At 32.6% G+C, this 16,494-nt stretch overlaps 2 protein-coding genes across 4 annotated transcripts in view; one reads left to right on the top strand and one right to left on the bottom strand.

Moving 5' to 3' along the window:
• LOC108754323 (N-alpha-acetyltransferase 40) overlaps positions 1-2,178 on the top strand; it is an 11,856-nt gene extending 9,678 nt beyond the window's left edge. For 2 of the 3 annotated variants that reach the window (XM_018496547.1, XM_018496546.1), the window contains exon 4: positions 2,078-2,178. In XM_018496547.1, the coding sequence (XP_018352049.1) occupies positions 2,078-2,156 (79 nt within the window). In that variant the 3' untranslated portion in view covers positions 2,157-2,178. Of the gene's footprint in view, positions 1-727; positions 814-2,077 lie in introns of those variants that run through there. The other variant, XM_018496548.1, reaches the window with a different exon arrangement.
• A 10-nt stretch (positions 2,179-2,188) lies between these two features.
• LOC108754321 (alpha-mannosidase 2) overlaps positions 2,189-16,494 on the bottom strand; it is a 27,396-nt gene continuing 13,090 nt past the window's right edge. Inside the window, exons 2-7 of the mRNA XM_018496544.1 lie at positions 7,729-9,083; positions 7,308-7,646; positions 6,738-7,046; positions 6,025-6,556; positions 5,766-5,918; positions 2,189-2,782 (exon numbers count right to left, since the gene is read on the bottom strand). Coding sequence (XP_018352046.1) covers positions 2,201-2,782; positions 5,766-5,918; positions 6,025-6,556; positions 6,738-7,046; positions 7,308-7,646; positions 7,729-9,083 — 3,270 coding nt within the window. The 3' untranslated portion in view covers positions 2,189-2,200. The remainder of the gene's footprint in view (positions 2,783-5,765; positions 5,919-6,024; positions 6,557-6,737; positions 7,047-7,307; positions 7,647-7,728; positions 9,084-16,494) is intronic.

Here is a 16,494-nt window from a genome sequence, read left to right as displayed (position 1 = left end):
ATATATATATATAATCGGCCGATTAAGTTTGTTAAAGTGACCCTTTAGGTCCTCTTTCATCAACTCCGATTAATACTAATCGATAATTAACTCAACTACTACGATTAATGTGAGAACTAAACACAGTTTGTCCCCGAAGAGGAAGAGAGAGGAGACGTTCTGATACATTAAACTGTTGTTGGCGCTCCTGCGAGTTGATGCGTCAATTAATTTAATCAGAAATTTGTAAAAGAGGTCTTTAGTCATTGTGTGTCACTATCTTAAATAATTTCATACTGAAATAAACGAGTATTGTACTATGAAGTTACTTCAGTACGTATAATACTTCACAGTATTGTAATCACTGTATTATAATATATTGTTCATTTGGAAAACAAACGACAAAATCGTAACAATGCTCTAATGTTTTAATGAAATTTAGTATGTACAAATCATTATTCGTATGAAAAAAAATTGAATCAGAGTCATCAAAATTTGACCAGTAATCTTTCCATGGTATACGTCGGATAATGTTGGCGGTAAACTGTAAACAAAAATGCATAAGTAACTTCGACATACTATAACTCCGCGAAAAAAATTATACAAACTTTTCTTTTTTTTTAATTTGTAAGAAAAAGTAAAAAATTTACAATGTGATGCCATGATACTTGTGAGAAAAATTTATTCTGTTCCGTACAATATGTCAAAGTATGTACAATTGATGAAACATGTACTTACTTTTTAAAAGGTGCTGGAATATATGAAGATTCGAATCACGACTAATGTTTCTTCAAGTAAAGACTCTACTTTTGTAAAAAAAACTTTTAAATACAATCATTTGTTGCATAATTATGTTTATTTGAGGTTATGCTAAATGTTTATATAACTTTAATTATGCGTTAATTTTGTAGACCAATGTATATGTATATATAATTGTTGTATAACCCAAATCTTTTTTACACTGTATGTGATTTACTTTTGATATTTACTTTTGATGAGATAGTTCTGTATTGGTTTGTATCATTACTCAATTTGCATTTTGGCTATCAAGCTGATTTCATAATGTATTATTTTAATACCTTGTATTTTTTATACAAAAATACAACTCAATACAACTTGTATTGTTTCTTTATAAATAATACTTATAGGTAACTTATAAGTATTTTAAATACTTATTGTTAGTATTCTTAATCAAGTAAATAAAACTATTCACAAATAAATAATGAAACTTGTGAATTTAACGCGTCACTCAAATACGAATGGCAACCAAAATGCTATTAAATTTAACGATTCAGATCTTTACTTTGTATTTAATATGATTTTTTCTGCTCGATAGACAACTCAAATCATTTCAATTCAACGAGGAAATATACAGTGAAAATACGTTATCACTCGTGTTCACTCATTTACAATAGTCATTCGTGAACATTCTACAAAAGCATTTTTCAATTGAATACACGTGCATAAAATATATAGAATTTACATTTCACATTGTACAAAATTAAAATATCAAATAAAGAATGATAAATTAAATAGATGTACTATTCGAATTTGTAACAGTAAAACGTTACATTACACAATATGAATTGTATTTTTTAATGCTTCATTAGATGTATCATCTATTCTCAAACATTATCAATACCGTCTTATGTACACATCGTCTTACATACACACACAGCTTAATTGGTAAAGTCATAAAAATTGCTATAAAACTAATAATTATCAAAATAATAAAATAAATGATACATGAAAAAATCACTTTTTAAACGTGTATGGTAATAAATATTAATTCAATTAATTAATATCACAATTACAAAGAACTATTGTTACATTATTAAGAACTATATGTTTTTTGTTTTCAATTGTTAATATACAATGAATTGTTGATACAATATATGCGTGTACGAGGCAAACTAGACTATGTAATTATATGTATACATAATACACATATATTTATGAATATCTTAATTTCTTAAATATATATCGAATTTCTTGTTGCAATTTAATTTATATTTGAATTGTACATTTGTTATAATATGCCCACTGTACTAAGCAAGACCTTTAATCAAAATGACTATAATTTTGTACACTGTTTTAGATACAAATTGGACAATTCGTATCCACCGGTCTCGGATTTAGACTATATAATCTTGAGTAAACAAAATTTATGTGGATAAATGGAAAGTAACACATTACGTTATGTATTATATCTTCTCCCTGATTAAGACTGCGTCTTGTGAAATAAGATCGGCAATATTTGATGCGGACATAAGTTTACAATGGGCGATTTCAGAGATGGTCCGACATTATGAAACGTAAGAGGCGCTTTACTTATGGTCCAATCTTCCATATCGTTGAATAGTTTCGTCAAATCTACTTCTCCTGATTCCGAAACATTGAAGTGTCGCAAGAAAGAATTGTTAAAACAAGCATCCAAAGCTGATTGGTGCAATACCATACCGATACCTTTGCCAGCACCTTCAGGAATGGGAAACGCTCGAAGACTGACAATACTTAAATCTACTGGAAGATTGTAACGAAGTGGTGAGAAATAAGCATGCAGATCGAATGGTAGAGAATTATGAGGATGCAACACTATAATTGGATGCAGTAACTCTTCCGAAGCTAAGTGACCGCTTAAAGATAATAATCCTGCTGGATGATTTTTTGGTATTGCAAAGGGGCAATTCGTTTCCTTTTTTTCCAGAATTAATGTAAATATATGATTTGTTAACAGATTGTCCATTACACCTTGTCCTAATCCTCGATTGTCATCCTGAAGTAATCTTCTATCTTGCATAATCTATAAAAAAAAATTATTATTACGTTCATAATTATTGCGTTCACGTAGATCGAAAAATATCATGAAAATGACCAATGGACTATCTCGTGTTGAAGAACGTAATGCGATGGGAAACATTTTAACATTGTTGATGTAATCATATTTGATTGACTTTTCTTACAGTTTATGTTCATTTAATATTCTATAATAATTTTTGCGAAGGAGACATTATAATGTTAAATCTAGTTTCGTTTGAATTTTAATGTTTCTAAATACATTAAATATAAAATAATTTATTGTCAACATTTTGTTTATCGGTAACTTCTTTTTAGCTTTTTTAATAATTTTATTTTCATATTATGTTATACAAAAATGTTTATCACACAAACAAATATGATTATAAATTTATTTTGATATACGTCGTAATATCTCACTATTGAATTGACATTTTATGGTATGTTCCGATATTAATTATGCGTACGTATAATATATAAATAGATCCTATATAAAAGCAAGAATAATTATTTAATAAAAATATCATTGTATATTTGTATGATCTTGAAGATGCCGAGAGGGCCCTTCATGATACATCATCACCATTGTCATATCATCATGCCTAAGTGCGTGATATGTCAGCTCTGTGATTAGGGAACTTTAATCGCTATTGATTTAAAAACTATTGGCATACATATTAGAGTGGTCCTTATTTCTCGATTTTTCTTTTCACCTTACTCCTTAGATGATTCTACCCACCAAAATTTCTGTAAAATTTTAGCTCGAAAGGATATCGGTAACCTGTGCTTCCGGCTCGTTAAAGTAGAGCACTATAATATAGGTTTGCATCCGCCAATTTTAGTCCTTTTCCCAGTCTTTGTTCTCTCTTCAAAGTTTAGAGCCAGAGTGCAAGAAAGAGAGAGAGAGAGAGAGAGAAAGGAGCAAGAAAGTGAGAAAAGGACTATAACGGAAAAATAACAGATGTAGATACTCATAGTATCTTAGTTAAACTTTCTGTTCAAAGACATTGGGATTAAGAGAATGATAAATACTCATATGAATGACAGTCTTTAGATATATCACTGCCTTTATTTCTAAAAGATTAATTAAAAAGAGAGAGTTGTTACTTGTGCGTAAGACCTCACCTCTTGCATCACTGAAAGGGATATACGCTCCTATTCAGTTAGTATTAATATTTTAAATAAATATTTTTAATAATGAAAGATAACTATGCGAGAGAAAGGAAAGAAGAGGAGGGAAGAGGAGATAGATACGCGCGAACACATAAACATGACTGAGGCCCAATTCCACAACTAACGATTAACTCAAAACTGAGGTTCAACTTCATTGTCTCTTTCATTAACCTCGGTTAAGCTAATCGATGGTTATATGGGGCTCATTTAGACCCTGTTTCACAGCTCATTATTACTTAAAATAAATTAAACCTCGGTTTAAAGTTAACTATGAGTTGTGAAACTGGGTTTAATCTAAATAAGTCCCATATAACTGTCGGTTAACTTAATCGAGGTTGGCGAAAAAGATCCTAAATCTATGATAGAATTAATAAGGTGAAATATACACTTTCGTGGAGTAAGAAAATGAATTTGGATAACATTTGATTGACTGTTCTAGTATAACCAGCACCATTATACGCAGGAAAGTACATATTGGGGAATATTTGATTGGTTATTTCCAGTTTTGCTATCGCCTTTCATTTGATTGGCTACTTCCGATATTGTTTATCCGCAATGGGTGTGTGTGTGTGTGTGTGTGTGTGTGTATGTGTGTGCGTGCGTGCGTGTGCGCGCGTTTCACTTTATTAATTTTACCATAACTAAATCCGATCAGGGCACCTATCAAGGAACAAAGTCGGAATGAATTTCGATTGGAATTATTTGGTTTCCTTGGGAAACACAATAGAAATCTAGGGAATATTTGAATAATTCCGATCGGAATTGATTCCGGAATCGTAATGCATTAACATCGGAATTGATTCCGATATGTTCCATGATAGATATTCAAACAATCTGCACGCAATACACCTTAAGTAATGCTAATGTCAAATTATATTGTAAAAAATTTGGAGGAACTAGACACAAAATAGACAACGTCAGGGCTATGCGGCTCAGGACGGAAGTCTACTAATATGGAGGAGATCCGGTTTCAGTTAGAATCTGGGAGCCCAAAGCGCCCTGATATTTTTCTTATGTTGTCGCTTATTTTTTACAATATTGTAACTTTCAAATCTTATAACTCGAAAAGTACTAATTAAAAAGAGGTTTTATTATAGTGTTTTGAAAAGCTCTTGATTCCAAATGTTAGAAAAAAAAAGGATATTTTATTTTAAAAAATTCGATTTAACCTTGATGGTGCCAGCCAAGGTTAAATGATAAGATTTTAATAGATCATTTAAAACCCTATGACTTTTGTATGAAATATTTTTCTCAGAAATGCTTGTTTTTCAAGTATTTAAGGGATCTGAGACTTTTTGTATACCCTGTATAAGTACTTACTTATGTATATATGTACATGATGCATATGTTTTTAAAATTAAGGTGTAACAAAAATTATAGCGTTTTTCACTGACAGAACTCTCACTTACAGAGGTGCGCACATTAAAGCTGTTGTATACTAACCTAATCTGAATGTAAAAGTGAGATCTCAATTAATAAAATATCCAATGTATATTTTATCAAATACCACAATAAAATATATTGAGGATTTCGCGGTTTAATTCGTTTTTATATTTTTATTAAACGTACATTTTTACGTCGATTTGTGTACAACGGCTTTAAAGTGCATTGAGTGGACACTAGCTTTGCCAGTGAAAAACGCTAGGACACTGCATATTTAATTTTACTAAATTTTTAATGAATATATTTTTCATTCAAGAAAATTACTATTACGTAAATAATGTTGTGTAAGTTTTTAGTATAGCTTAATTTTTCATTTTACTTGTTTGCACTAATTGTAAGATGTACATTTTCTGAAGACAAAGTTACTAACTTACCTCAAGTTGACCAGACGCCATAGAAGCTACTCCTAATGGTTGCGCTGTAGCAACTGTTAATCTAACTCTTTTATCTTCTATATATGCGCTTGCTGCCATCGGATAATAATTCCCTTGTGTGGGAAGCTTAGAAAATCTTTGCCGTCGGATTATCTAAAATTAATCGGATAAAGTATACATCACAATTATATCTCAATAAATGTAAATCTTGTTTAAGGACTAAAATACAATTTTTAATTCATTACATCAATATGCTTACATTAAGTCCATTTAAATCTGTGAAAAATTGGTTGCCGGATGCAATGTCTGTGTTGAAACGCATTGCAAGTTCATAGTTTTGTGTCTCCGTTATGTCGACTTCATTTAATATATATAATCCGAGCCCATCACTACCAGGGGAATTAAACAGTGTACAAGTATGCCGTACGTACGGTAATTCTATAAACACTTTCGATAAAATTGGTCCAGTTACTAAATGAATAATTGCCCTGCCATCCATAAACACCACATCTGGTTCCGATTTGTCAGGCAGGAATAAGTAAGCGCCACTTCTATCTTTACCGGAACTTCTAGTACCATATTTTACGAAATCTAAATGCACGGGAAACATGGTATTGCCGACTCGTAAAGCCTTCAACAAACCAGATTTCCCGAAAGAAGCGGATAAATTCGGCCGTTGAGAAATTGAAAATTCTTGCGAATGTGACATAATTGTCAAATGACTGAAACCAGGTATCGATGGAAAACTTATGTCAGTGTTAAAAATAGTGACATTAGCCAGATATACTTCCCTGTTTGAAAAAGAAAAAAGTCTGTAATAATTTTATTTTTTAGTAGTATGTAAGGCTCATGCAATATTTTATAAAATGATTAAAAAAATATATTTAATAGCTAATAAAGCTTTGTACTACTGTAATATATAGCATATGATATTGTGTATGATCAATGTTTTTACATAATCATTGTGCTTACTTCGTATATGACGCTTTATGTAATGTGTGAACTATATATGTAGTAATACCAAATCCTGGTACAGTGACTAAAAATGACAATTCATATCTAGCCGTGGACAATGCAGCTGGACCAATCCAAACAGGAGACACTTGGCATTTAACAGTCTGTCCTCTTCGATCTGTAACTCTAACGAATGGCGTTGATACAATCAAAGTTTGCACTTTCGTTCTCTGTCTTGGGAGAGAATTGTATAGGATAACTTTTCTCGACGGCTTATCCTCTCCAAGATTGAGAACATACTTCTCACCCACACTCGTGTGTTGCGACCTTCGAAAAAAATAATTATATATATATACTTTATATTGGTATAAAATGTATATGAATTCACTATATGAATGCATAAAATCAATGGATGCATTCAGTACTATGCATGTATCTATATTTTTAGTTTTAACGGAATATGCCAATTAGATGCAAAAGCTCACTGAGCTCAGTACTGAATGCACTCAATATTTCGTATGTAAATTCATTATATGACTTCATACACAAAATATTGATTTTATTATTCGTTATTAAATATTTTAGTACCTAGTTTCATCCAATGAGAAATACACAGCTTCTACATCTATAGGTGATATTTGAGGAGTTTTCAATAAATGTGCTATAGATTGTTGCAGTACATGTGCCGAGTTATTCAACGCCATTATCATTTTCTGGGCATAATCTATCACAACATTATCTCTGGCAGTTCCGGTAACTCCGTCGTGATGTTGAAACAGAGAGTGCCACATCCTGGCTTTGCTTAAACGAGACGCAAGGCTTCCTTCTACTAATTGATCATTGCTTCTAGCCCAAGCTATAGCAGCTAATGCTTCTGATCCTCTTAAGGAACCCAACAATACACGATCCAATCTTTTATGAAAAGGTCTATACAGATTTAAGAATTTTATTAGATAATTTATTTAAATGCAATGGAAAGATTTTGGTCTAAAGAAACTTTTGTACATGCCTAGAGGTATAGTAACCACTCCAATAATGATCATCTCTATCGGAATATGTAAAGAAATCGCCAGATAACGTAGGAAATTCATTAAAATTGTGTTTTTCTCTGATCGCTTCAAAATAATCACTCAATGTTCCAAATTGTATTTGAACATTCAAATGTTGATTTTCATTCATATAATTGAAAAGTTTTTGATAATTGTCATATTGAGCTTCCCACTCGGTAAGATGTGTATATCTGAAGTCATCGCCTAAAGGCGCAAGTACTACATTGGTCTTGAAAAGTTGCGCTTTCTTGCGATATTGATCCAGTAAAAGCAACGCTCTCTCTGCTACATTTGCTCTGGTAATGGTTTTCGGCGGAATTTTCCACGGGCAGCTGAGACCAAAGTTCTGCATTCTGTAAAAATCAAATTGGCAACATACTTTTGGATCCGGGCCGCACGTATGAGGAACATCGTAGCTATAAAATGGCATAACATGCGTTAAAAATTCTGTAGAGCCATCATCGTCCCACAATTGTCTCCAACGAAATTCGAGATTTTTATCCTTGGCGAGTCTCTTTTTTACTGAATAATGAACCCTTTGTATCAAAAGATTCTCCAAGCCTGAATTCTTCAAGAGATACGGCATAGTGGGAGAAAGACCAAAAGGATCAATGGCCCATCCTGAATTTGGTATATAATCCAGATTATATTTTAGCCACTGATGACCCTCAGTTAATTGCGTCAATTGAGCGATCCAATGAGACACAGATTCATCTGGCATCACCCATCCTCCAGACACAATTTCCAATTGTCCGTCGTGAATTAGACGACGTACTTCGTCTTTTATTTCTTTGGACTGATCGTCCCACCAAAGTTTAAAGAAAGATATTTCTGCCCAAATAAATTTGCGTCTCCTGTCCTCGCCCAGTTTGATCACCATATTGTTCAATATGCTCCTTGTTTGGAACATATAATATTTTTCAAAAGTATTTAACCATCCGGGATCGTTGTGCGAATGAGGTACGACAAAAACTTTTAATTTTCTATTAGGATGCCATTGTTTTTCATCGTACATGATGTTCCAACCTTGTTTCCAAACTCCACCATCTGGATTATCAAACTCTAATTGCTTATACAATTCTAACATCTGTATATCAACCTTGGGGACTTTCTGAATATTAAAATTACATGTGAAACTTTTTTCTAAACGTGAATTCTTAGTACTAGAGTGATTAAAATGACTTGGTTGTATAATAGGTACAAAATTATTTTTTATTTTTGCTGCTTGCTCCTGCAAAGCGTTCATAACTTTGTGATGTTTATCAAAGTCCTTTTCTAATTTTGCCAGTCTGTTTTCCAAATGGAGCCACTGATTCTAGAAAAAAAAAATCTAGTATTTATTTCTAAACTGCAGCAGATCTAACTTAAGAAAGAAGATGTATTTGGAAATATCAACACATATCAATTTATCTTAAAACATAGATTTTCTATTTCATAAACATACTCATTTTCTATAAACATACATTTTAAGTTATATAAAATAATTGTTGCATATTTTATTATAATACTTTCACAGCCGGTAATTTTTTCACTTTTAAAAAACTGGAAAATTAGCAATGTTTCGCTTGAATATAACTCGAAATTATTTAGATAAAGATAAGATATACGTAAATGTATCTTAGATAAGATAAAGATTATTTAAAACTTGTCTAGATAAAAGATGAAATTATAAATTATGTCATCGAGATAATTTTAATATCACTTTTAAGCACAAGGATAAAATCAATATATTCATATTCTCATCTAATTGGGCGACAAACAATAAAAGGGAGGAAAGGAGAATAAATTTTGTTATTAAAGGGACAAATATAGATAAAGGAAAGTAGGGAAGAGGGATGGAGAGGAAGAGAAATAAAAAAGTGGATAAAGGAGAAGTTAGAGATGGATTGCAATATAGTAGCGATTAGAGAGAGTGGTGTATGTAATCAAGATAGAGAGTAAAGAGAAAAAAAGAAAATGATGAAAAATAAGCATAAATTAAAAGGGGGGGAAAATATTTATAGAAAATTATTTGAGCTGGGAAGAAAGAAAAATTTAGAAAAAAATGAATAGATGAGTAAAGAAGCAAAGAGGGAAAGGTAAAAAGTAGGATTAGGAAGATTGATAGTTGAAGGGGTGTGGAAGGGATGGGCAGAGATAGAAAAAGAGGTGGAGAGAAATAAAGACAGAGTAGAGATTGAGGTGAATAATAACGCTAGAAATGGAGAGCAGAAAAATTTCGGCTGAAAAGAAGGAGAAGCAGTAAGAAAGAGGATCGAAGAGGATCGGGAAAAATGAGGGAGGGAGAAGAGGCAGGAAAGGCATCAGAGGAAGCAAGCAAAAGAAAGAGGAAGGGGAAATGTAGAGTGAGAAAGAAAAGGAGGAACGAGAAAATAAAGGAAAATAGGTATAGGTGAAAGAGGGAGAATAGAAAGGATAATAAGAAAAAAAGAGAAAGGGAAGGGGCTATGTTATTTTGGAATTATATGTATAGAGATATGGAATAATGATATGGATTTTTGAAGGTGAGAAGTTTTGACTTTATCTAGGGAGAAGTGATAGTTTTATATTGTAATAATGAAGAAACGGTTGAGGGTTTCAAGAGGATAAACTAATACAAGAGAAGATGGAAGGTATATAATAAGTACAAATTTAATAAATAATGAAAAAATAAAGGTTATCTCTGTTTATAAAGAATAAGGGGGAGAATTTAGAGGAAAAGTTGGAAGGATTTATGAAGGAAGGGGAAGAAGAAAATTTAATCATAGGTGGAGATTTTAATATAATAAGGGAGCTGGGAGGAATGGAAATGGAGGGGGAGGATGTGGAGAGATGTAGCAAGGATAAAACTATAGGAAATATAGAGGTAGAAGCTTTGTGGGTAAGAGATAAAGATTTATACATTGTAAACAGAAGTACGATAGGTGGGGTGTATATCAATTGCTCACATTGCTAATTGGTTAATTTTTAAAATGATATAATCTCATTGGTAAAGCAGTTAAAAATTACAAGAAACACACACCGATATGGTGTGTACAATTGAATTGTATGCAAGTATGCCGTTCCCTGCCAGGTGACTGGGAGAGTAAGTATACATATATAGGAGTGAGGAGTAATTAATTATGTAATGGTTAATGAAGATGTAAATAACAGGATTATAGATTTTAAAGTTGATGTAAGAGTGGATTCAGACAACTTACCTTTGTGCCTGAAGATCACAAAGTGGGGAAGAAGAGGATTCGATTACAGAGGCTGAACGGCTATGGGAGGAAGAAATAATAGTCTGAGATGAGGAGGCAATTAAAAGATACAAAAACGCAACAGAGGGAGAGAAGTGAAAAGAAAAAGGGATACTGAAAGTGAAAAGTATAGTAGAAAGTTGGGAGGAAATTAAGCGAATTATATATGATGCAATGATAAAAAGGGTAAAAAGGAAGAGAAAAGAGCTAGGGTACAAGGACTGGTGCGATAAAAACAGTACTAAAGGGAAGAGGGAAGTCAAGAAATTGTATTGGAGATGAAGAAAAAAAAAGTAGAAAGGAAAGAAAGAAATTTAGGGAATTACTGGAGAAAAAGCAAAGAAAAAAAAAGCTCTTGAATATTCTTCAGGATCATATTCTGGATAACATTTTTGAAGATCAAGGCCATTGGATTATTCCTCTTATTTTCATTTTTGCACTAAAAATTAATTTTTATGTTAAAATGAAAATAAAAAATACAATCTCCAATGGCCTTTGATCTTGACAAATGTTATCTAGGACATGATCCTGATTTGAATCCTGAAACAGCATTCAAGAGGTTTTAATCATCGGTCGGACGCCTTGCGTAATGCTAATGCAGGCGATACTGTAACTTTCAAGCCTTGTAACTCGAAAAGTACGTAATGAAAAATAACTTTATTATAATGAAAAGCTCATGACATCAGATATTAGATTCTGCCACCAGTGTTCCATTAAAAAAAAAAATGATGTGATCTTGACCTGACCTTGGCGACGCCACCCAAGGTAAAATCAATGGACCTTCTTATGTCCCCGTCTGAACCATACAACTTTTGTTTGAAACATTTTTCCACATCTACCATAGTTTTTGAGAAATTTTAATACATTATTTTAAATGGGACACCTTGTATGTATAAACATAACTTGTTTACAATATGATAAAAAATATAATTCTTATATTAAAAAAAACAAGACATAAATAATATTGATAAATAAATAACATTTAGACATCACAAATATTAAAATTTATTTTATTAAAAACTTGAATTTATTCGTTAAGTGCATCTACTTTCTTCTGAGCATTTACTAAGATTCGAATTTAGCTAGTCTTAAGAAAATCGGTAATCTTACTTAAAATGCCTTTCCATGCTGACGTTCGACTCTCATTTTTAGCGTCAAAACAAATAATATGATAAAAATTATCAAATATCAAGCATTAGTTTTGATTACGTGACCTATAATATTTTGTCGTTAAAAATGAGCGTTGCAGCATGAAAAGCACTTTTAGTCATACAAGTTAGCTAACTTCACTGATTCACCGGTAGGACTTAAGACTACTGACTATCGATTTATTGTAGAATCAACATGCGAGGTCTACAATAGAAGTAGTGATCGTAACGTCTGAAATCGTAAAAAATTGACCATTATAGTCGATTATTCTCCTTAAACTCAACTGCGACTCAATACGACTTCTATTGTAGACCTGTATTATCCCATCACATGTTGTTAGCAAACGACTGATCGGCTGCTATTTGGCATTAGGATCTAGTCGAACGTGTCAATTATTTATCAAAAAATGATCAAACAAATGATTTTGTCAAACAAAATAGAATTTAAAAATAGAATTCGAAAAATTTCCTTGATAATTTCAACAAAATTCCATGAGAATTCCAGGATTTTCAAGGATAAAAAAATTCCCTGAGGATTCTAGATTTTTCCCGGGGACACTCTGATTGGATAGAAGCACAGAACTGGAAGATGAACAGCTGAAAGAAGAAGAAATAAGGAAGGCATCAAGAAAAATGAAACTTAAGAAAGCGGCTGGCATAGACGGGATATCGATAGAAGCATGGAAATATGCGCGGAAAGGATTATTATGAGTATTTTTGATGAAATTGATATGGAGAAAAGATATTGGGAGTATAAATAAGTTTCCGCCGTTTGACAAACAATGGCGCTACCAATATGTTATAGTTCAAAATTGTCACCTGTAAAACGTCATATCGTAAGGTTGGACATCTGGCAAGAACATAACCTTGAAATATTAGCGATTTTGCATCTTATATCTTTTTTCGTGCGAAAATGTCGAGTTTTGAGCCGAATAAGCATCATTTGCGGGAGCTTTTGATTTACTTCTTTAATTTGAAGAAATCTGCAGCTGAGGCGCATCGATTGCTTGTAGAAGCATATGGTGAGGCTGCCTTAAGTGAGAGAAGTTGCCGTGAGTGGTTTCAAAAGTTTAAGAACGGTGAATTTGACGTCGAAGACAAAGAACGTAGCGGAAGGCCGAAAGTGTACGAAGACGCGGAATTGGAAGCATTATTGGATGAAGATTCGTGCCAAACGCAAGAAGCACTTGCACTTACATTAGAAGTGACTCAACCAGCAATTTCACATCGCTTAAAATCGTTGGGAATGATTCAAAAGCAAGGAAATTGGGTTCCATATGAACTGAAGCCGAGAAACGTTGAACCCCGATTTTTCACATGTGAAATGCTGCTTGCCAGGCATAAACGAAAGGGTTTTTTTGCACCGTGTAGTCACTGGTGATGAAAAATGGATCCACTACGATAACCCAAAGAAGAAGAAATCATGGGGACCACCTGGCCATGCTTCAACATCGACAGCCAAGCCGAACATTCATGGGAAAAAGCTCATGTTGTGTATTTGGTGGGATCAGCTAGGTGTCGTTTATTATGAGTTGCTCAAACCGAACGAAACCATTACTGGGGCTCTCTACCGAACACAATTGATGAGATTGAGCCGAGCACTCAAGGAAAAACGCGCCCACTACTACTCCAGACACGACAAAGTTATTCTTCTGCATGATAATGTTCGTCCACATGTTGCGGCGCCGGTCAAAACCTACTTAGAAATACTCAATTGGGAAGTTTTACCCCACCCGCCGTATTCACCAGATATTGCTCCTTCTGATTACTACCTGTTTCGATCGATGGCGCATGGCCTGTCTGAGCAACACTTCACATCATATGAAGATACCAAAAATTGGGTCGATTCGTGGATAGCTTCAAAAGATAAAGAGTTTTTCCGACGCGATATCCGTATGCTGCCAGAAAGATAGGAAAAAGTAGTGGCTAGCGATGGACAATACTTCGAATAAAACATTAGGTACCGTTCTTTCACAATAAATGCCCAATTTTTGATAAAAAACGGCGAAAACTTATTTATACTCCTATTAGAATTCCAGAAGATTGGAAAAAAGCATAGTAGTACCTTTATATACAAAAGTGGAGATCAAGAAAAAGTAACGAATTATAGAGGAATATCACTGCTAAGCACAGCGTAAAAATTGTATGATGCGGAAGTGCTGATGAAAAATAAACTAGAAAGAGAGAAAGGAGAAAAGAATTCCGGAAACTCAATCAGGTTTCAGAAAAGGAAGGTCGACGATTGATAATATCTTTGTGCTGCTGCACATCATATAGAGGAGAAGAAGCAAGGAAGGAGAAACCGGGAAGGTATTAATGATATGTGCGAATTTGAAGACTGTCTTTGATAAGGTAACAGAGCTTATTGGAACACAAGTTATGAGAACTGTTTGAGGAAGGAAGGAATAACCGAGAGTTTGATTAGAAGAATTGAGAGAACCTATGACGGAATGGAAGTAACAGTAAGAACAAAGTTAGGAAATACCGAAAGTTTTATAACGAGAAAGAATATGAGACAGAGGTTTGTGATGAGTCCACTTCTTTTTAATTTGAACATTGCGGACTTAGACGAAAAATTTAGGGATATCGGAGGAATAGGTATAATTAATGTGTTAAGACTTTTTTTAAGCAATTAAAAAACAATTAACTCAAAAAATAAAATTCGTTTTTTAATTACATATGCAGTGTTACAAAATTCATCAATCGTTTCGACTTACAAAGTCAAACAAAATTACATGCAATACATAACAAAATTGTCACTCTAATTTTATATACTCATTTCTGCGTTAGGATATTAAAATTCGAAATAGATATCCAGTTAGAAGTTTGGAAGTCCAAATTGTGAAAGTGTGTTTTACTGATTCTTCAGTTGTTATCGAGAATCCAGTTCAGTCAATAATTTAATAAAAAATACAACAGTCCGATCGAGGATTTCTTCAACGACCATTCTATTATATTCTGTATAATTAAATGTAAATTTATAATTAAATAATTAATTTAATAATATAATTAATTTAATAATGATGAGAAGTTAATCACACTTACGTTAATTGATATAGAATAATCTGTTGAATCGAAATCAAAAACTGTGTCATCATGTATGATAAAACAGCTATTGATTGTCAAACGTTCTGGAATGGACTGATATTATAGGTCAGAAAATATATATCAATAAGTCATGACATAAACAAGTGTGTTAAAAAACGTTACAATTTTAGTTCGCATATGTCATCAAGTATGTTAAAATAAGATCTATCCAACAACTTAGTATCCTTCATTAAATTTATGTTTTTTCTTTCACAATAATGAATAATTTTCGAGATGGTTAATTTTCGAGATGGTTCTTTTTCGGAAATTTGTCTCATGATCTAAAATTTCGACATTATCCCAATCAAAGCTGTGAACCAATAATGTGTTTCGTGATTACTGAATGTTTGGATTGATCTAATCTTATATTACTACGAAGTTATTTTACTCTAGCTCGAAGCTGTCTCTTCGTTTGTCCAACATAAGAAACGTCACAATCATTGCAATTGATTTTATAAATTACATTATTATTTTCTTGGTGTTGATTTTTATTTTTTTGTGTCTTTATGAAACCATCCAATTTGTTAAGACATCTATACCCTATCATAGTTTTTGATTTATTAATTACATTAGAGATCTTGTTCGTAATCGATCTAACATAAGGAAATATAACAATATTCTTTAATATTCTTTAAATTTTCTCCTCTTTATTTTCAGTATTTGAATTATTATTCTCAATTGCCATTGTAGATCTGTTGACTGCCAAGTTTTTAATTCTATTGATATGATTAAAATCATTTTCAGAGGGTAACTTCACAGGGTATTATTTAATAGAATCTCGACAACAAGTTCCAAATTCTTTTTGTAAAAAGATGAATTAGATAGCAAAATCGCTCTCAACTAATCCAAATATATTGGGTTGTTCGGAAAGTAATTTCGTTTTTTCCCAACAGAGGACTTAATTGTATTTTTTCACAGCCAACTTCACACTTAAGCCGCATAATCATTATATATTTTGACAGCTGATATAGCAAGGCTTGCTTGTGAAAAAAGTTCGATTGATTCTACGCAGTAGTTTTTGGTTGGTGCCCTATCAAATATGGAAAGTGAAAAGCAGCACTTTCGGCATATTTTACTTTTTTACTATCGAAAAGGTAAAAATGCTGTTCGAGCAAGAAAAAAATTATCCGATATGTATGGAGAAGATGTATTGACAGAACGCCAGTGCCAAAACTGGTTTGCAAAATTTCGATCCGGCAATTTTGATGTTGAAGATGCACCACGTTCTGGAAGGCCAGTTGAAGCTGATGAAGACACAATAAAGGCATTAATT

Source organism: Trachymyrmex septentrionalis, unplaced genomic scaffold (genome assembly GCF_001594115.1).
Source record: "Trachymyrmex septentrionalis isolate Tsep2-gDNA-1 unplaced genomic scaffold, Tsep1.0 scaffold79, whole genome shotgun sequence".
Taxonomy (NCBI): Eukaryota; Metazoa; Arthropoda; class Insecta; order Hymenoptera; family Formicidae; genus Trachymyrmex; species Trachymyrmex septentrionalis.
This window is presented reverse-complemented; position numbering and strand designations above follow the sequence as displayed.